Source organism: Silurus meridionalis, chromosome 23 (genome assembly GCF_014805685.1).
Source record: "Silurus meridionalis isolate SWU-2019-XX chromosome 23, ASM1480568v1, whole genome shotgun sequence".
In the NCBI taxonomy this organism is placed as follows: Eukaryota; Metazoa; Chordata; class Actinopteri; order Siluriformes; family Siluridae; genus Silurus; species Silurus meridionalis.
Window position 1 is genome coordinate 18,535,251 of NC_060906.1, and position 22,009 is coordinate 18,557,259.

The following is a 22,009-nucleotide window of genomic DNA, read 5'->3' on the forward strand; positions in this document are numbered from 1 at the left end:
GCCACCTTTCTTTGCAAGGACACTCAAAAGCCTGCCATCCATGGATTCTGTCAGTGTTTTGATCTGTTCACCATCAACATTGCGTGCAGCAGCAACCACAGCCTCCCAGACACTGTTCAGAGAGGTGTACTGTTTTCCTCCTTGTAAATCGCACATTTGATGATGGACCACAGGTTCTCAATGGGGTTCAGATCAGGTGAACAAGGAGGCCATATCATTAGATTTTCTTCTTTTATACCCTTTCTTGCCAGCCACGCTGTGGAGTACTTGGACGTGTGTGATGGAGCATTGTCCTGCATGAAAATCATGTTTTCTTGAAGGATGCAGACTTCTTCCTGTACCACTGCTTGAAGAAGGTGTCTTCCAGAAACTGGCAGTAGGACTGGGAGTTCAGCTTGACTCCATCCTCAACCCGAAAAGGCCCCACAAGCTCATCTTTGATGATACCAGCCCAAACCAGTACTCCACCTCCACCTTGCTGGCGTCTGAGTCGGACTGGAGCTCTCTGCCCTTTACCAATCCAGCCACGGGCCCATCCATCTGGCCCATCAAGACTCACTCTCATTTCATCAGTCCATAAAACCTTAGAAAAATCAGTCTTGAGATATTTCTTGGCCCAGTCTTGACGTTTCAGCTTGTGTGTCTTGTTCAGTGGTGGTCGACTTTCTGCCTTTCTTACCTTGGCCATGTCTCTGAGTATTGCACACCTTGTGCTTTTGGGCACTCAGTGATGTTGCAGCTCTGAAATATGGCCAAACTGGTGGCAAGTGGCATCTTGGCAGCTGCACGCTTGACTTTTCTCAGTTCACGGGCAGTTATTTTGCGCCTTGGTTTTTCCACGCTTCTTGCGACCCTGTCGACTATTTTGAATGAAACGCTTGATTGTTCGATGATCACGCTTCAGAAGCTTGGCTATTTTAAGACTGCTGCATCCCTCTGCAATATATCTCACTATTTTTGACTTTTCTGAGCCTGTCAAGTCCTTCTTTTGACCCATTTTGCCAAAGGAAAGGAAGTTGCCTAATAATTATGCACACCTGATATAGGGTGTTGATGTCATTAGACCACACCTTCTCATTACAGAGATGCACATCACCTAATATGCTTAATTGGTAGTAGGCTTTCCAGCCTATACAGCTTGGAGTAAGACAACATGCATAACGAGGATGATGTGGTCAAAATACTCATTGCCTAATAATTCTGCACTCCTGTATATATATATATATATATATATATATATATATATATATATATATATATATATATATATATATATATATATATATATATATATATATATATATATATATATATATATATATATACACACACACACACACACACACACACACACACACACACACACACACACACAAATATATACACTATTTTTTTTTTTTATTGTTTTAAGATGTTTTTCTCCCTTTAAAACCATTATCCTAAAAATCTAAACGCAGACCAGAAAAAACCTAAATCAGGTTCACATGCAAGGGAAAAGCACAAGTGTACTGGTAAAAGAGCTGATTACAGCCCTGACCCTAAGGAGAAACCAGTCACTATATCTGACAGAAAGGAAAAAGACTTTCCAATACGCAATCACTGTTTCAGCTTTAAAAAGAAAAAAGAGTGGGCTCATAATGCATTGCACAAAGATCCAAGATGTGTTGTTGGTGGCTAAGTGGAAACATTTAAAAACATATTTCAACACTGACATGAGAATTAAAAAAGGATCTTCCCAGTTTTAACGGTTGATATATGACAAATGTACAGGACTCCTTTCTTTTTTTTTTTTTAATGTTATTGCTTTACAGTAAAATGCATAATGGATATGCCCATTATAACAAGACAATACATTCATCAAAGTTAAACAGATGTCTTTGTTAATGGTATATGTTTACATTACATTTTATATATATATATATATATATATATATATATATATATATATATATATATATATATATATATATATATATATATATATATATATATAATTACAATTTTTTTCCATAATAGACACACAAATTTCACATCATGTTGAGCTCACAGTGCATAGGGTCAAGTTCATTTATACTGAACCACAATTAACTCCCCCTTTATATTATATGAAGGTCGTATGAGTCATGAGATGTGTTGTGTGCTTCTTTGCAAACAATCGTTAATATGCACATAACACATTCAGATTTTTTTCAAGAGAAAATTAATTATGCACTAATTATGCATTTATGCTTTGTGAGTAGGTACACTGCATGTGTGTTTGTGTATAACAGTACAAGAGTACATCGAATAGACATGGGACCATAGAGACTCTTACAGATCCAACCACACCAAAAAAAAAAAAAAAAAGGTTTTAGTCTCAGTCTCCACAAACAAACAATTCTTTGCTCTTGACCATGTACTTTTTACAAAGAAAATATTTTCTTTCAAAACAAAGAACAAAAGTAAAGTCCAAGACAAGACAGCTGAGAATTCAGCATAGTCATTATCTGTAAAGTGTAGAAAATGGCACTAGAGATATTTTTTTCTTCCCTGCCCATGAAATGAAACTCACACAAGCTGCCATTCAAACAAACGATAAAATTGCCAGTGTGCAGAAGCGAGACAATCCGCGTCTCTGGAAAAGAAACAGTAGATGTATTACAACAGTGTGAGTGAGGTCACTTCCTCCCAGTCATGGATAGCAGCTACAGAACTCCAGAAACACAAAAGTCTCATCATGTCTTATGATGGAGAAGTGGAAGGATACAGATTCAAGTTATTCATGAATAGAGAAAGATGGGAGATTTAATGCACGTCCTGCTTGCATAGTGCCCCATTCCGAAACCTTTTTATCATTTCTACAGTAGATAATGACTAAATCCAGCCTCCTGATGAAAAGCGGGTTTGTTTTTCATGCTAAGCAGTGAAAGCGATGCTCATGGCGAGATTGCATATTGCAGCAGCAGCGACCCCTTTCACAAAAATGACACATGCTTTTTAAAAACGGTGCTTAATTATGTTGCATTTTAGCAATAAAGGGTTTGGGGGGCAGAGTCACCAGGCTTTATTCACTTCTGCTGGTTGGGGTTGGTTGAGGGTCACTGAAATTTACCATCATGCACTGCAGATGAGGACGGGACGTGCTTTCGGCATCTGTGCTTAAAGATGCTTCCTTAAAAAACATCCCATAATTAAATCCGTTCAATATTCTTTTTACACTTACACAGAAGGAAGCATGGTACACTGATGAGAGAAGACTTACTTGGACGCTTGTTTTAAAGTGCACATATCTACATGGAAAGTTGTTAAAAGAACACAATTGCCCACCGGTACAAGGGGTTTTAAAGTGGTGCAAGTCCATATCTGCTTTTTTCTGGAGACAAAACAAGGGTCAGGAACCAACCTACGATCCTCCACCTCCATTTCACAACTGAACACACCAATTCCGGAAACCTCTTCAGATTGTGACCAAAAAAAATAAAGAAATCTGTCAGATGAGTTTGTCCAGAAGGTTTCCACATTCCTGCAGTTCCCCAGATTAAATAAAAAGCATTTTCATCTACAACATATAGATCACTCTTAGTTTGTGTACTGTATCTTATTCTTCTGCTTTCCTGCAAACTCTCTTGCATTCATTTCACAAAAAAAAGTAACAAAACGGTTTGAAAGTAAATACGATTTTCACTTAGTGCAGCGAAATAGAAAAGCATGCACATCAAAAAGTCTAAGTTACAACCAATGAGTGGAGAAGTTCTTATAAATAAATTCATTGTATAGTGCATAATAAATAAAGAACTATAAAGAACATAAAAAAACAATGCAGAGAAAGAAAAAAGTGTGAGTTCATATAGGACAAAGCCAATACAGTCTGTATTTGACAGTTCAACTTTGCAATATGGATTCTTTTCCCCCCTTATGAAAGTATAGAAGAGCTGCCAACAAGAAGATCCCCTTTTTGGATCATGGAGAGATCTTTGTCATGCTCGAGGGCTTGCGTTTTTTGTCCGATTGACCTGCTATTGTGACACAAGCTCCTGAAACACTTAATACTTTGTGGACTGCTGCCATTGAAAGAAGGTCTGGAATTTACTGCGAGATAAACAACGACATCCTAGCCCACTTTGAGGTAATGGTGGTTTTGAAACTACAGTGGAAGACCAGCAGCTATTAAAGGAAAAAAGACAAGGACAGAGGGAGAAGGAGACAGTTTGGATCAGGGTTGGGAAAGGAATATCGAGAGGGAGAACAGAATGGAGGTGAACATCAGCAAGGTGTGGAGGACTGCATGGATTCTAATGGTCCTCCTGACACATGGGCAGGTTGACAAAGGTGAACACGTTGTACTCGATCATAACTGAGAAGCAGAGAAAGATGGCGTACAGGACCAGCACGTACACACCCAGCTTGAAGTCCAGCTTCCACTTGTTGATGTGGATGCCCAGGATCTATACAAACAAATCAGTAACAAAGTCAAATAAAGTAGTTGAGGTTACTTCCACATAAATATACATTTATATTTATTTATAGTAGAAAAACATGGGATTTGAGAAGTGTTTTGCTTGTTTTTTCTGTGGTCCATTTAGATCACAAAGAAGCAGGACTAGGGAAAAGAATACATTGTGGACAATGTTCAGATACAAAAGAAATAATGAATAGGCATAAAACACCTCTGCACATGCTGTCACAGGCAGAATAATTCATGATGCATTGTTCTGAGGAGTCCTTGTACCTGTTACCACCAAAAAGTAAACTATTTTCTTAGCAGAATCTCAGCATTCACTAGAGAGACACTAACGTATGGTCACAAACTTCATTTCCCATTAGCCCCTGCACTTCATGGCGTATCCGAGTTACATATCTGAGTAGCACTTTCCTCATGCTTTCACAGGCCATGCTCAAGTCCTTTATCAAATTAGTTTATTTTGTGTGTTTTGTTTCTTAAATATATTTTTGCACTTATATCCTTGTTTTGCATGATGGAACAAGAGACTGCTTGTGTGAGCAGGAGGAACAGATCCGTGAGAGCCAAAAGCAGTTTAACCGGCTTGATGGACCCCTTCAACTCCTAGAGAGGCCTGATGGAAAGCAGCACTTCAAAGAGGTGTATTAGGAGGAGATTCTGATCCTGGCTGAAATAACAACCACCCACCCCTCCCTCACTTTGGAAATCGCACTGCCTTGTCTGCCAAGTGGAAAACGTCACTCAGCCTTCAATCCCACTGAGGACGTCGCTTTATCTCACAGCAACGTTCTTGTTGTTGCTCAGCTGAGGATATTGCAGTGCATTACTGTCTCCTCATCAACCTCTATATTAATGTTTAATATAGAATTCAGGTTTGCACTGTGATCTGTATTGGCCTCGAGGTTTCAAATAAAACATCTATACAAGAGGAAGTACTAAAAGTGCTGTTCTTTAAACTGAAAATTCATTGCCCTTGACAACTGCAGCAGTGTCTTATGATAGCTAATAAAGTCTGTTTACTGTTTACATGTTCATTTGTGGACACTTTCAAGCTTCAATAAAGCAGCTTTTCAGCCAAGTCAGCAAAAGTGTGTGGGTTTATTTGTCATGTGGGGCTGTGTGTGTGAGTATGTCAGTGTGTGTGTGTAAAATCACACCCACAGTGAGAGCAACAGAGCCGAGCAACAGCACAACGGAGTACACCAACCCTCGACTGTTTATCATCACCTGAAAAGAGAGCAGAAAAGATGAGATTAAAACAAGGTTGTTTATTCATACAGAAAAAAACTAAAATACGGAAAATGTTCTGCAGCCAATAAAAATTAATTAAATTAGAGACCACAATGTAAATGATCAAAGCATAAGTTAATTTATTCATTAATCTTTGCAAGATTTAGGATTTAGAGTTTGGAGCCAATCCTGGGACACATTCACACCTAGGGGCAATTTATCACAGCTGATACACCTGCTGTCATGAGTTTTAGGGTGTTGGATAAACCATAAGATCAAAGAGAAAACACTTAGGTAGAACTTACACAGAAACTGCAAACAGACAAAAAGAAAAATTATAAAAAAGTGGTTAGTCATATCCCATTTCCTCTATTTCCAGGTCCTGCCACCAGGAATATCACAGAGCATAGGCATTGCTTGGGAGGGTTTATATTGATCACTAGGATGAATGTATATTGAGGGTTGTTAAATAAATGTGAAGAGACATCTTAACTTAGTGGAGCAGAAGAGTGCTAAGCATTAAGCATAAAGCCTTTACAAAAACACTATATTCCAATCTCAGCCCTGAAGCTGTGTGAAACATTGCATTTAATGAACCAAAACAAGTTTAAGTGCATGGGTTTACCACTGAGCCGTAGCTGATGGCCATCGTTTGCAGAGCCCACGGCAATCCGAGTCCCACCAGGATGTCAAACACGTTACTGCCGATGCTGTTCGACACAGCCATGTCACCCAGACCTGTAGCGTGCACACACACAGAGTCCAACAATTAGCCAACACAGTCTAATAATTGTGAATAAAACTTTTTTTACATGAATTAACAATTTACATGATAGTAGTAAACAAAAAAAAAGGATTCCCACAGAATAAACAATACATCTTCAAACTTTTTAAACCTGTAAGCAGTAACATTTCCACACAGAGAGCAATGAAAAGTTTTCTCTTCCTTTTTATGACAAGTTGCTGATTTGATACAGTTACCAGGAGCAGAGCAGAATCAGTCAACACAATCTAATAATGTCGAACTATATACAAAATAGAAACACAGCCAAAAAAAGTGAGTCTATTCTGCAAAAAGTCTTAAGTTAGCAGAACAAACAGCAATTAGCTTACATGAGCTACGCTGCAAGAATTCTGAAAGGAATCAAAAACATATTCACGGCTAACCCAAGGCTGCCAGCTAGCATAAGCTAACTAAACTTAATTCAAAAAAAGAAGATTTAATTTTTTATTAGTGTTGTTAATGGTTATAATGTCTTCTTTTAGTACTTTCTCATTAACCTGTGCTAGCTAAACAGGAGTCTAGTAACACAATTATTTTTAAAACATATTTACACACTGATGAATTTTCACTGATTATATTTGCAGGCTACTTAAAATTAAGCTAAACTGACAAAGTCCCACAATTTTGCATCATACAGTGATTTTTTTTCAATGTTAAGCTAACATAAGCTAATCTGACATGATTTCTCAGAGGGTTTTCTTTTTTTGAGGCTCGACTGATGCTTAATAAGGTTTGAATAGCCTGCCTGAGTTCATATAAAGGCTAATCTGTTTTATAATAGGCTTAGATTATGTAAAGTACCACCAAGCAAGTGGCTGTGAATGAACTGTTACTATAGAACTGATATTGTATTAGAACAGGCGCAGTCATATAAACCCATCACCTGCTGTGCAGCCCGAATTATGGTCATAGCTCCAGGAACTAGTGCACCATACTATAATGAAAACCTCCCAAACATGAGATCTGAATAGCAGAGACAAACCTTGGCGAGCAACAATCAGGCTGGCGATGCAATCAGGTACGCTAGTGCCGGCTGCCAGAAACGTGATGCCCATGATAACATCGGGAATGCCGAGTGTGTAGCCAATGATGGTTACCTAAAAGAGCAGGTAAGCTTGGGGGTCAACAAATCAAGAAATGATGATAAAAGGAGAGCAAAAAAAAAAAAACTTACCATCCACACCATAAAGTAGGAGAAGACTGCGATCCAGACAGTCGAGAGGATGAAAGAGAGCATGAAGTATTTCTCCCAGCGAGGTCTCGAGCAGTTTGGGATGGTGAAGAATAGCAGAAGCAGAATAGGCCATGAGATCAGCCATTTGGTCTTGTTCATGCAGCCCTCTACACAGCCACAAACAAACACATACACCTCAATAACAAACCCTATAGGAACAATAACAATAATAGTTGCTAAACTAACACCTTTTCACCTTTGTCCACTGTTCGAGAAGCTCTTTTAGGAAATTATAACAAGCAGAAGTTCTTTACAGCATGTCTGAAAGTTCCAACTTTTTTCCAACTTCATGCAAAAGTTGTTCTGCTGTCAAGAGGTAGTGATTTCAAATCCTGACAATACAATCATCATTTCAATTGAACACTAGTACACACTATATAAAATGAACTCCTCTCACTCACAAACATGTACCCAGATATAACCTCCTGTGGGTGATGGGCACCACTAGCATCTGACAACGTCTTTGACTGCTTCGCAAGTATCACATCAAGTAATAAGATTTTCCTATAGAACAATACAAGACACATCACGACTGCTTTATTAGCAGGACTTTTTCTTTTTTTTTCTTTTCAAGAAATTTCCAGAATTCAACTTTGGCATGATGACAGCAATTTATTTTATTTTTTTTGACAATTCAGGAGAAAACGAAGAAGGCTGGAGACATGACAAAAAAAAATATATGACTGCAAGAAATGCTTCCAGGAATGGGAGAAATACTGAGACAAGCACCAGGAACAAGTGGAGACAAGTAGAACGACTCTTATGGGAATAAAATAAGAAATGCTCCAGTTTTTGAACACAAGATTATTTTCTGTTTTTGTAAAACAATTCCAGGCTTTTCTATTGTAGTTTATTCTAAATATAGTTTTGTGGGTTTTTTCTAAACATTAATATGTCCTTTTTTATGTGAACAGAAACTGTAACTATAACAAGATCTATAACCAAAAAAATAAGACAAAAACTGTTTGGTGCTGATTGTGTTTTATTTGAATTGATGGACAATTAAATAGCAATCATTTTGAGGAAAAACAGCCTTTAACAGAAAGGCTGCACTCCAGAAACTAAATTAAGGGCTTAGGAATATTACTTTGATTTATAATTTATGTATTTTTTAATGAAATTGGCTCAAAAACAGTGGCTGTGGTGTTAAGTACATAACTATTCTCTAAATAGGTTCCAACATGAGCATAGTCTATGTATAAGTGAACTTAGATTTTAAATGTTTTAGCATTTTTTCCACATAAAATAGCTGAATGTGTGGTGCTGCCTATTATGTCCTCTTTTGGAAAGTAGGAAAGATTGACAGCTTTCTATAGATCCATTTAGGGAAGCATTATGATGTGTATATCAGTTGCTTAATAAGATATTATAAAGCAAAATGTGCACATGTATTTGGAGAGCTCAATTGTGACCTCAATATGACCTCCAAAAGCTTCTGCTTAAAACATTAATCTGAAAAGAAACTCAAAGGAATAACATTTATACATTACTTTAAATGCTGCAGTCACTTTAATGATGTTAGGATCTTAAATTGAAATGATCTGAATATGTTAATTAGGTCTGCCATATGCCTTAGAGAGAATCTTCCAGTAATCTGTCAGTTGAAGTGAATTATAAAGAGCTATAAAAGATATCAAGATGCATAAAATGTGCAGTATCGCAATGAATGGAAGCAATGGCACATACAATTGTTTGTAAGTAATGCTAAACTGATTTGCATTCTGATAAATGGACTAGAATTTCAATCATCTTAAAACCTTCTCTAAGAACACCATGAGATTACTGTAAATGGTACCACACAAAAAGTCATAAAAATGGGTGTAGAAGTTCTACCTTGAACAGCGATAAGACTGCAATTGCTAAGAACAATTTGTACTTCAGACTATTTTTACAATAGACTGTAGAATAAATTCAGAAATGGCTCTGAGGCTCATTATCAGTGGTCCTGGTTGTACAATTACACTTTTTGACTATATAGAGGTAAAAGTGGAAGCTCAGTGTTTAAGAAGTTAGACTCATGATTGGAAGGTTGAGAGTTCAAATCCTAGCACCACCAAGCAGTCACTGCTGGGCCCTTGAGCAAGGCCCTTAACCCCCAGCTCCTCAGTTGTAGTATTAAATCATTTTTTTTCGCTGTGGATTAGGACAAGACTTGCATGCAAACATGTAAGTGTAAATCTAGTAAACAACTACAGGGAGTGCAGAATTATTAGGCAAATGAGTATTTTGACCACATCATCCTCGTTATGCATGTTGTCTTACTCCAAGCTGTATAGGCTGGAAAGCCTACTACCAATTAAGCATATTAGGTGATGTGCATCTCTGTAATGAGAAGGGGTGTGGTCTAATGACATCAACACCCTATATCAGGTGTGCATAATTATTAGGCAACTTCCTTTCCTTTGGCAAAATGGGTCAAAAGAAGGACTTGACAGGCTCAGAAAAGTCAAAAATAGTGAGATATATTGCAGAGGGATGCAGCAGTCTTAAAATAGCCAAGCTTCTGAAGCGTGATCATCGAACAATCAAGCGTTTCATTCAAAATAGTCGACAGGGTCGCAAGAAGCGTGTGGAAAAACCAAGGCGCAAAATAACTGCCCGTGAACTGAGAAAAGTCAAGCGTGCAGCTGCCAAGATGCCACTTGCCACCAGTTTGGCCATATTTCAGAGCTGCAACATCACTGAGTGCCCAAAAGCACAAGGTGTGCAATACTCAGAGACATGGCCAAGGTAAGAAAGGCAGAAAGTCGACCACCACTGAACAAGACACACAAGCTGAAACGTCAAGACTGGGCCAAGAAATATCTCAAGACTGATTTTCTAAGGTTTTATGGACTGATGAAATGAGAGTGAGTCTTGATGGGCCAGATGGATGGGCCCGTGGCTGGATTGGTAAAGGGCAGAGAGCTCCAGTCCGACTCAGACGCCAGCAAGGTGGAGGTGGAGTACTGGTTTGGGCTGGTATCATCAAAGATGAGCTTGTGGGGCCTTTTCGGGTTGAGGATGGAGTCAAGCTGAACTCCCAGTCCTACTGCCAGTTTCTGGAAGACACCTTCTTCAAGCAGTGGTACAGGAAGAAGTCTGCATCCTTCAAGAAAAACATGATTTTCATGCAGGACAATGCTCCATCACACACGCCCAAGTACTCCACAGCGTGGCTGGCAAGAAAGGGTATAAAAGAAGAAAATCTAATGATATGGCCTCCTTGTTCACCTGATCTGAACCCCATTGAGAACCTGTGGTCCATCATCAAATGTGCGATTTACAAGGAGGAAAACAGTACACCTCTCTGAACAGTGTCTGGGAGGCTGTGGTTGCTGCTGCACGCAATGTTGATGGTGAACAGATCAAAACACTGACAGAATCCATGGATGGCAGGCTTTTGAGTGTCCTTGCAAAGAAAGGTGGCTATATTGGTCACTGATTTGTTTTGTTTGGTTTTGAATGTCAGAAATGTATATTTGTGAATGTTGAGATGTTATATTGGTTTCACTGGTAAAATAAATAATTGAAATGGGTATGAATTTGTTTTTGTTGTTGCCTAATAATTATGCACAGTAATAGTCACCTGCACACACAGATATCCCCTAAAATAGCTAAAACTAAAACTACTTCCAAAAATATTCAGCTTTGATATTAATGAGTTTTTGTGTTCATTGAGAACATGGTTGTTGTTCAAATTAATCCTCAAATAAAATTAATCCTCAAAATACAACTTGCCTAATAATTCTGCACTCCCTGTATAAACGGACAAAACACTTGTTCACTATCCAGTGTCACCAAGATGAGAATGAGTTCCTCTTGTCATGTCTGAGAATTTTTGCTTGCCCCCATACCCACTCATTAACTATAAATATATATATATATATATATATATATATATATATATATATATATATATATATATATATGTGTAACTGGATTCATAATTTGGCTCCATTTTGCAGGCACTTTTTGCACTTTATGCAAAGTGACCTATAATTAAATTCAAATCCTCAAATCAAGAGCTGCAATATTATGGGTCAAGGGGAGAAATTAATAGCCTTCGTGTTGAGAACTGACCATCAACTATGAGTTACCAGTGAAACCCACAGTCCCACCATTTCCTTTTCCCTACGAATCTCTTACTTGGAATAGTGAAGGGTGAGGTCAATTCTCCATCCTCCTCCTCACTCGGCTTATCCTCAAGCACATTCCCATTCTCGATGTCACTCTTTCCGTCCACCACTGCCACTTCAACACCGTTGGCTCCCTGAACCAGCTTTTGCCTCTACAAAAAAAAAAAAAAACCAACACAATGCAGCTTTATTATGCTGAATACTTACAAATAAAATTTGATTTACAGATCTGCATATGATGCTTGCATGGGCAAAGTCTACCTTTTATATCAGATTTTTATATATTACCTTTACATTTAAATCAGATTTGCATATATTAGTGATGTTTGAATTTTATTGCATAGTAAAATTAGGTAAATGTCAGATTTAGTTTTTTTATTATTCAACCAGATTTACATATTTAAAAGCATTAAAAAGTTGCATGTCTCCCAAAAAAACCCACATCTTTTTACCAAATTACTCTTGCAAAAACCTACAGAATTACCCTGTATGGGTTAACAAATTCAAGCTAATAGAATTGATCATAAAATAATCATTATTGCCTCATTATAATTTTTACCCACTGTTGTTAAATACAGGGTATGCAGCTGTGTGCAGCTGTTCAACAATCCAACCTCATTACTATTCCAAAAGTCAGTTTTGAAGAGTCTCTACACACATCATGTGATGCACACCTCTGTAATAATGAGACGGCTTGCCATGCGTAGGCGAGTTTTGGGTCCGAAGTGGTTGGTGACCATGACACGAAGTCCAGCCTCAGGGAAACGGTAATTCGGAGGACTGGCATTGATGATCTCATCCACCATGACCACTGAACCTCGAGTGTAGCGCTTACTAAGTTTGACTAGACAGGGTATAGCAGGCACAGGTTATGACATTCTGCAGTCACAGGAATAAACAAGAATTCAGCACTGGTAGAAAATAGAAAGAGACCTGTTAAAGTTTGAAATATAGATAAAAGAATTTAGTACAAAAAATGTTTGGGATCATAGCTTCAATTGTTTGCATTTTTTAACTGTGCATGGTGCTACAGAAATGCATAAGACAATGTGCAAAAAGACGAAAAGCTTTTAATAAGCAACTAGATTACAATAAAAATTTCTGGAAACAAAGGAATTGTGCCATACAGCACGCAACTAGAGTTACATTCATGATTTATATAAAGGAACAAAAGAAAGCATTTAAACTAAACAGACAGAATCAGAGATAGCAATTCCATAACTGGACATAAAACAATGGCCAAGCAGAAGCAGAAGTGGGTTTAGTACGGCTAAACAGACAGGCTAGTGGGCTGGAGTAAAGACAATAGTGTTAAAAAGCCAAATTCCACAAAAGAAAATCTGCCTCGGGATTCACACAGGGTAAGAAAAGAGTTGGAGGGAAGATGATGATGTAGAGAGGACATGAGGGATTACCTTTTCATCAGATTACGGAAAAAGCATACATGTACACGGACAAAGACAAAAACCATGTTCAAACTCGATACTGAGTCCCGAAAGCAAAGAGACATACACTTCTGGTTTACTGCAAAATGAAACACAAAAATAATGATTTATGATTAATTGTTTAATGTAAATCAATTTTTTTTACTCAACATAAAATATTTATGAATATAATGCCAATCACAAGCCTGAAAAAACCTGAAAAGAATCACTATGCACAAAACCAGCTCCATCAAGATATGGTTTATATGGTTTAGAGTGAAAGATCTTGAGTGTCCTGCCATAGAGCTCTGACTTCAACCCTAGTGAACACCTTTGGGATGAATTTGAACGTTAAAAGGGCCTGCACCCCAGGCCTCCTCACCCTACATCAGTACCTGGGCATTAGTAAAATCTCTATAAACACACTCCAAAATGTAGTGGAACATCTTCTCAGAAGAGTGGAGGTTATTATAACAGCAAATGCGGATTAAATGTGGAATGGGATGTTAAAAAAGAAGCACATCTTATGGTCAGGTGTCCACAAACTTTTGTCTGTGATGTAAAATGTATAATCATAATTAACTGTTTTTTTTTAATGAGTTCTGTCTCATCATGATGGCAAATTTTAATTTGAATCTTTTACCCAATTGAAATGAAATCTGATTGATTCCTATATCAGCATCCTTAAAAAAATCTATGGAATTAAACAATAGACACGCCTACATGCCAACATGCCACTCAAATTATGAGTGATAATCAGCCTGTCTGTTTAGCCTTACCTGAACCCAGCAAAGGAAATGAAAAGTCATGTGAGACACGAGAGCAAGTATCATTACCGTCCTCCAACTCGTTTCCGCTCACCGCGTTCCCATTAGCAACATTCTTGTTGCCTTTTCCACTGAAAAACATCTGCATTGTAGAGTTAAATCTAAAAGTGGAAAAAAAAAAAAAACAAGAAAAAAGTGTTGAAAAGAAAACATACACCCAGTCATGGATTTATCTATTTATTCAATAGTTGTAGAATATACATTCATCACTGCCAACACATTCGAGCTGTGGCTGCCCAGCAATTTCTCAATCGGTCAGCACTGCGCTTCATTCACGGCAATTTAAAAAAAACGTTGAAGAACGATGTGTCAGTTGCTACGCGTCTCTCTTTTTCCACAGAGTTTAAAAGTGAAAAACAAAAAATCCTAATCTAAATCCTAGTTTGTTATTGCATTAGAAATATTAAAATGATGAGCCACATGAACATTCAAATATTGTTTCAACCAAATAGTATCCAGTTCACTACCCAATACATGTTTTTCATAGGATGCTATTACGCTTACAGCCGACAATCATGCACTCGTCTCAAACGACCCTGCTTCACTCAATAACTCAATATCTCTTCTAATGCACATTTCTGTCTGTAAACCTTGAGCCACCCCTCACTCTGGAGTCTGATGCTTGGGCAATGGTAGAAGCTAATTTAATTTTAAGGCGGTCAGATGTTTGTTTTTAGCTCTGTGTCCTTTATGAGCAGTTTTATAAATAAGTCATAGAGTGTCAGAATCCATAACAGCAAGCCTGACTGATATATAGCACAACTGACAAAACTGCCCCTATGAGTGTGTGTGTCGATTTAGGAAGACCAGTGCATAATGCTATTAAATACACACATATATTATATTAAATTATTATATTGTGTACACACACACACACACACACACACACACACACACACACACCCACACACCTATTTATCTATCCATCCATCCATCCATCCATCCATCCACACATCTATCCATCCATCCATACACACATCCATCCATCCATCCATCCACACATCTATCCATCCATCCATACACACATCTATCCATCCATCCATACACACATTCATCTATATGTTTTATTACGCCTATTCATCTGACAGGAAAAAAAAAAAAATAGTTTGCATTTTCTATCCCAAACAAATGTCTAAAAGAAAACAAAAATGTCTAAAGATGCAAACCCACACTGGACCCAGTTGCCATTTGCTAGACAGGTGGATGGGAATTGCCAAAAATAAAGGAGAAACTGTATAAAGTACTCACTTCATGATCAGAATATAACCTGCATACATGAGCACCAACACCAAGCTCTCCCACCTGGAAAAGGGAAAACAGTGTGTTAAAGTCAGTTTATTATTCATGATGTTACACAAACAGGACTAACACACTCACCATACAATCTTCTCATCATAGATAAACTAAATAAAATAAAAAAAGGCAGAAAAGAGGATTATAGAATCAGAGAGCAATAAATACAAGGTCAGAATAATACGCCAATGTTATGCATTCAAATGATAGTATGTGCTGGATTAAATAAGTGATTTAATACTCTTAGCTTTTTAAGCTGTTTAAATAAATGAGTGCGTGTGTTTACTGAGATATTCTTGTACACACAAAGTCTTTATTTGTCTATTTATGTTTACAGCAGGACTTACTGCAATCAGTGCCACAACAGAAAGGATGTAGTAGAGAGAGTCCCGAAACACGGCCCACCATGTCAATAGCACCACCTGACATATGCACACATGCACACAAAAAAAAAAAAAAAAAACACCTGCACTTAGAGAAGAAGATTTATATGATCAAGAAAAAGTAAGCCTGCAAGCGTGTATGATATATTTATAAACACAAAGTATGTGTTTAGAATTATAGGACAAGCGTGGGTATTGCACATCAAACCACTGCCTTAATGTATTTAATAGGTTACATTAAATGAATGCAGTGTAAAGCAGGTGCCGCAGATCACAGGAAAAGAAATGCTTAGTCTCCTGAATGGACAAGGAAGAGGACTGCAGTTGGTCCAAAATCCTTCTCTTCAGACAGATTGTGATTCAACCTGAGCTGTCAAAACTTTTTCTATGATAAAACTCAATCCAAACTGGCTTGCCAAGGAACTAAAACACATGCCTGGGACATCTGAAGATCTAAATATAACAAAACCTGTTTTGACTTGATACCAGTATTGCTTTTTTTTTTTTTTTTGCAAAACTTGTAATACTTATAAAAAAGCTCTTCAGTGCCCCCTACTGGTGTGCTCCGGTTGTGTTCCACCGGTTTTGTTTCCTGAATATCCACAATTCATCCTGACTTTAAAAATACATTGTTTCTATTGGATTTCAGCTATAAGAATACCACAAAAAAATTGCCAAATAACAATCTGGTTAGTGCAACACTTAATATTTAAAAGCTTCCTAAGTCTGAAGTCTGACACTGCAGTTGTGAAAAAACACAGAAATCTGTCTGTTTTCCTTCTTTCTGTGCTGATTTACTGCAAAGACTGCAGCTCACACAGGAAGTTCAATGCACCTCCCAAAAAGTCTTCCTCTGCAGCAATGTGGACCATGAACAAACCATGAAGTTCCACCTCACACAACAGACACCACTCTGCCTCAAGCTACAGCCTTCACTTAATCCGAATGCTGCAATTTTACAGTAAACTTAATCGCATTGTGATGGCAATTATGGACAATTTCAGTTCGGTTTTTGCAACTGGTGATTATAGCATCAGTAGAAGTACGGCATAATGCGTATACTAACTATCAAATGTACCCTGTAATGCAGTAAACAAAGCATAATCCTACCTAGACACAGAGCTGTGCAGCTGAGGGAATATATGTATTAGATTAAAATAGAAAACACTTTTGTCAGTGCTGGTTTGCCTCTTCAAGCTAATTCAATAAAAAAAATTTGGTTTCATAGTTGTTGTTTTTTTAAGACATTGTAGATTTAGATTCCTAATAAGCATGCTGAAAGTAACTGTGGCAAGGAAAAGTTGCCTGAGACATTGGGATGAAATCTGAAGATTGAGAGGAACCAGGCTTAAAAGGGAAGCCTTCTGGGTGATATTGGATAGTACATCATAATGTACATTTTACACAATACAAGTGTAAAAGAGTAAACAGTACTAGGTATTGAAATGAAGTTCAGTATGAGCAGTGTCCTGTGATGAGTATCATGTTAAGAGTTTTTTATGATTAAAGCAGCAGTTCTTAGAGACAAAGCTACATTATTCATGTGAGATAATCCACTGAATCAAAGTCAAGAAACAATGAAAACAATTAGGCATAATCAATTAATGTAGAAATGAATAAAGACATTTAATAAATGTCTCTTCATTATTAGCATAAAATATGCCAATGCATTACACGCACACACACACACACACACACACACACACACACACACACACACACACACACGTGTACCTGTCCAGCAAAAATTCCACACACTCCAATAATGCAGAGGACGTTGAAAACAGCAGAGCCTACAATGGTCCCTACTCCGACATCACCATGAGTAATGAACACACCTGCAGAAGATGATCACATATTAGATCTAAAATCGATTTCTAAATTAAGGATTAAATCTGTAAAAATTATTTTCTTGAGAACCACTTTGTGGATAAATATCATTACATCACCACCACATATTGCACAAATACAAGAATTTGATCCTCTTTAGTATAACAATTCAATACATTTTTATTTGTAGTGCCTTTAATAATGGACATTGCTTTATCTCTGTAAAGTTGCTTTGAGACAGTTATAAAACAATGCATAGGTTTGTTCCTAATAATTTTAAGTTTGTCCCTAATGAACAAACCAGTGGTGACTGTGAAAAGGAAAAACTCCCTGTGATGGTATGAGGAAGAAACCTTGAGAGAAACCAGACTTCAAATGGAAGCCATCCTCATCTGGGTGACACCGAATGTCCATTAATAACAGTTGCATCACTGTTAAGGTGTGCAGTGATGGGCGATTAGATGCAAACTGTGGTCCTAAGCTGTTGTAGCAGATTCTTGACACTCACACAGTCCAAAACTAGGCCTGTATTTGTTCTTACCTATAACGGATGCGAAAAGTTCAGGAGCCGAGCTTCCTGCAGCCATGAAGGTGGCTCCTGCGACATCCTCACTAAGATCCAACTTCTGCACAACACACCCAAAATCCCACCCACAATGCCACAGTTTACAACACACACAGTACACAACAAATACAATTTACAACCTAAAAACAGAGCACAATCTACATAGACACCAAGAGATGATCCACAATCCACAAACATTGAACCCGTGCACACAAACATACACATTACCGACACTGAGCCTGTTAGTATTTCTTTAAAAACTAAAGTAAGATTCTATGTTTCGGGATAGAGGCTAAGCTAGGCTAAGCTCTTACCTCGCATATCTTCTCCAGAGAGGTCACAAAGTAGTCATCACACACTATCGCCAAAGCTAGGAACATATACAGAGCCTGAGAAAGCACACAGAAGAATTTACTAGGTCTACCATTTTATCTATGCTTTATTTCCACAAACATACAGAGATTAGCCATAAATCCACTGACAGGTGAAGCAAATAACGTGATTACCTTACTACAATATCGCCTGTCAAGGGATTATATTTACTGGGCAGCACGTTCTCATAGTTGTAAGCGGTCATGGCAGCAGGAAATATCGGGAACTTCTTGACCAAAATGTGATGGCTAGACGAATGCATCAGAGCATTTCTAAAATTATAGACTTTGTGGGGTGTCTATAGGGTCATGGGCTCCCAAGGGTCACTGGTGCGCATTCAGAGTGAAAGATAGCTGGTCCAATTCCACAGAAGAGAAATTGTAGCACAATTGTAGACCACACAGTGCCTCACAGCTTGCTGTGTATGGGGATTTGTAGCTGCAGACCACTCAGAATGTCAATGCTGACCTCTGTTCACCTCTGACTGGACCACGAGGTAATAAAAAAAAAAAAGAGGCCCATTCTGAAGAATTATGTTTATTTTTTTGCACCATGTGGGCCACCAGGTGTATGTGCCTCACTTACCTGTGGATAAAAATGTACCAGGATGCACCACAGAAAGAAGGCAAGAGTGGAGGCAGAGTGAAGCCCTGGGCTAAGTTCTTCTGGGAAACTTTAAATTGATATGGATGTTTTGAACTTTGACCCATACCACCTACCTCAACAGTGTTGCTTCATGCTAACATTATTGCCTAATGGAAGTCGTCACATACCACAGCACACCTCCAAAGTCTTCATATAAGGTAGGTGATTTTAATGATATTATTGATTATTATATAAATGTTTACAATACTCTTATGATTACACATTTAATACTTTATAATCGTACATACAGAGCAATGAAATGATTTATAAACCCCTCAGTAGAGTTAATGAATGCAAATGTTTAGGGCCCAGAGTTGGAGTTTAAAAGATGGCGGCTATAAATTAAACCTAGGTCAATAAAACTCCCCTTGTTACCACCATTGATTGAATCATACACAGCTCTCCTTGACTGAACTGAATCATCAATAAGATGACGCGAATAAATTATGGATTTGCCTTTTTGTATTACTGCAGCAGCTGAAGCAGGAAACGAGATCAGCCATTGGGGGGCGAGACGGCACCGAGCAGCAGCTCGGAGCCATGGATGAGAAAAGCACATACAGGAAAGCTATTATGCCATCCTATAGTGTAACATAACAAGAAGCAGATTTGAACTGCTGCTGATTGTTAGTATAGTTGCAGATTATCAGTGCAGCACATTTTTTTAAATGTTTTTCTCCTGAAAAATCATACACCAATATGATGAATTATGCAGATTAAACATTTTATTACAAATGCTCAATTAATTTCTCTGATTAAAAAATGTATATTTTTACAGCCTATTAAATATTACTTGAATCGGTGACTTTTTTTTTGCTGTCGTTATAAGTCATGTGCAAATGATGTACTTTATTAGAGCATGGATTTACAGACCCCGAGATGGCAATGGATTGAGATTAAAAATCTCAAGAAAAAGAGATTAACAGAAAAGATGACTGAGGAGAGATGAAAATATGAAGACTAGCACAGACATTATGGACAAAGGGGCCTCCATGTGGAAATAAAAGATGCTGAGGTGGAGATGGATATAATTACACGAGGTTAGGATGGAAGAAACAGATGGAGATCAACATTGAGAGATGTTAAGAGATGAATGGTGGAAAAGACACATAATGTAAGAGGTGGGAAGACACGGAGATAAAACAGAAAGCAACTAAGGTAGTGGTGGTGCAATAAATAGTGTATGACTGGGGTATATGAGAAGAGTTCTGAAGATATGAGTTGGCAGCTGAATATAATAGATAAGATGGAAGTGGGGAGATTGATTAAGATAAAGAGATGGAGAGATATTGGGATAATGGGAGAGATGAAGCTAAAGGTGGAGACAGGTGGAGATGAAATGAGCTGATGAAAAGACAGAAGTAAAGTGGAAGTTAGATAAAGAGAGAGAGAGATGGAGGTTGGATTAATTGGATGGATGTAAAGTCGTGGAGGCTGATGAAGTGAGATGGATATACACGAATGCTAAAAGAAAAACAAAGATAAAGGAAGACAGATCAGGTAGAGGCTGAGAGAGAAATGAAAAAGGAAATACAGTTATGGGAGTATGTAGAAAAATGAAAGATGAGACCGATAAATAGGGTGAGACAGAAGTAGAGGTGGATGTAGAGAGAGAATGGACAGCAACAGAAGTGAAGATGGACAGATGAAGCGAGGTAAAAGGAGAGAGATAGTGGTAGAGACTAAAAATAGAAATAAAGTGAGTGGTAGGGTAAGAAACAAAAGACAGTGATAAAGAGATAGATGTGGACGTGTATATAGATATTAAGATGAAGATGGAAGTAGAGGTAAATAGTAGATCGATAGAGATATAGGACAAAAGGAGACAGACCTAAATGAAAGAAGGAAATATAGATACAAGTGGGAGGTTTATACAGAGATGATAGAGGAAAGATGAAGGTAGAGATAGAGAGACAGATGGAGATGAAAGAGACAGGAAGAGAGGCAGACATGAAGACGAAAGTAATGACAGTGTTGAGATATAGAGACGTGAATGGTGACGGGATGGTGAAGACAGGAGCAGAGAGAGAGAGAGAGAGAGAGAGAGAGAGAGATAGAGAGAGAGAGAGAGAGAGAGAGAGAGAGAGAAATAGAGATCCATTAACAGCAAAGATGTAACAGAAAGGAAAGTAGTTTTTCCTCACCGCTAGGATATGCAGAAGCACTGCTCCACTTTTACGCTCAGCGTTGGTAAAAAGGTCGTCAGGAAATTCATGTACGGCTGCAACACACAGACACACAAAGAAGTATATCATTGATATATTATTTTGGCACATCACAATGATTGTTACCAAAACACCAACTTTGCCGGTTCTATTCCTTAGAACCAAAGATTGCAAATGCCTGGATCCTGAGTAGCCACCAAAAAAAAAAGATTCAACCTAGAAACCGAATCCTGTTGAAACCACAACCATCTATGTAGTCTAGTGAGCAAAACTAGCTGACCTCTCTGACAGAATAGACAGCTATCCTATCCTTTCTAACCAATCACAGTGACACAAGCCAAGTGTCTGTGGACTTGTATCTATGCATAAGACATCACGTTTTTTTGGAAGCCACATTTCCTATATGGTAGCTGCTATATAATGGAGGACAGCTGAGAATCAAGGGAGAAACTGAGGGTGTGGGTCGGTGGGAATAGGTGATCTATACAACAAGAATCAGATACATTGTGTGGCAGAAGAATGGTTTAGTATATTTTTAATAATACATTTCATTTAGGCACTTTTATTCTATATTATTGCTCTTTTATAAAGCAGTAAGCTACTCAAGGTCATGCATTACAGTAACAGTGAGCCATCCTGTAGATTATTGCTTTAATCTAAGCCTTCACTGTGAACTCATACTTCAAATACATTATGAT

At 37.9% G+C, this 22,009-nt stretch overlaps 1 protein-coding gene across 1 annotated transcript in view; it reads right to left on the reverse strand.

The window, feature by feature from the left end:
- Positions 1 to 3,558: 3,558 nt before the first annotated feature.
- The window catches only part of slc24a4b (solute carrier family 24 member 4b), a 42,868-nt gene continuing 24,417 nt past the window's right edge, over positions 3,559 to 22,009 (reverse strand). Inside the window, exons 3-17 of the mRNA XM_046836887.1 lie at positions 21,291 to 21,367; positions 18,444 to 18,518; positions 18,106 to 18,190; positions 17,469 to 17,572; positions 15,699 to 15,773; positions 15,436 to 15,461; positions 15,307 to 15,360; positions 14,068 to 14,159; positions 12,482 to 12,651; positions 11,818 to 11,959; positions 7,630 to 7,796; positions 7,438 to 7,552; positions 6,297 to 6,409; positions 5,603 to 5,668; positions 3,559 to 4,424 (exon numbers count right to left, since the gene is read on the reverse strand). Coding sequence (XP_046692843.1) covers positions 4,272 to 4,424; positions 5,603 to 5,668; positions 6,297 to 6,409; positions 7,438 to 7,552; positions 7,630 to 7,796; positions 11,818 to 11,959; positions 12,482 to 12,651; positions 14,068 to 14,159; positions 15,307 to 15,360; positions 15,436 to 15,461; positions 15,699 to 15,773; positions 17,469 to 17,572; positions 18,106 to 18,190; positions 18,444 to 18,518; positions 21,291 to 21,367 — 1,514 coding nt within the window. The 3' untranslated portion in view covers positions 3,559 to 4,271. The remainder of the gene's footprint in view (positions 4,425 to 5,602; positions 5,669 to 6,296; positions 6,410 to 7,437; positions 7,553 to 7,629; positions 7,797 to 11,817; positions 11,960 to 12,481; positions 12,652 to 14,067; positions 14,160 to 15,306; positions 15,361 to 15,435; positions 15,462 to 15,698; positions 15,774 to 17,468; positions 17,573 to 18,105; positions 18,191 to 18,443; positions 18,519 to 21,290; positions 21,368 to 22,009) is intronic.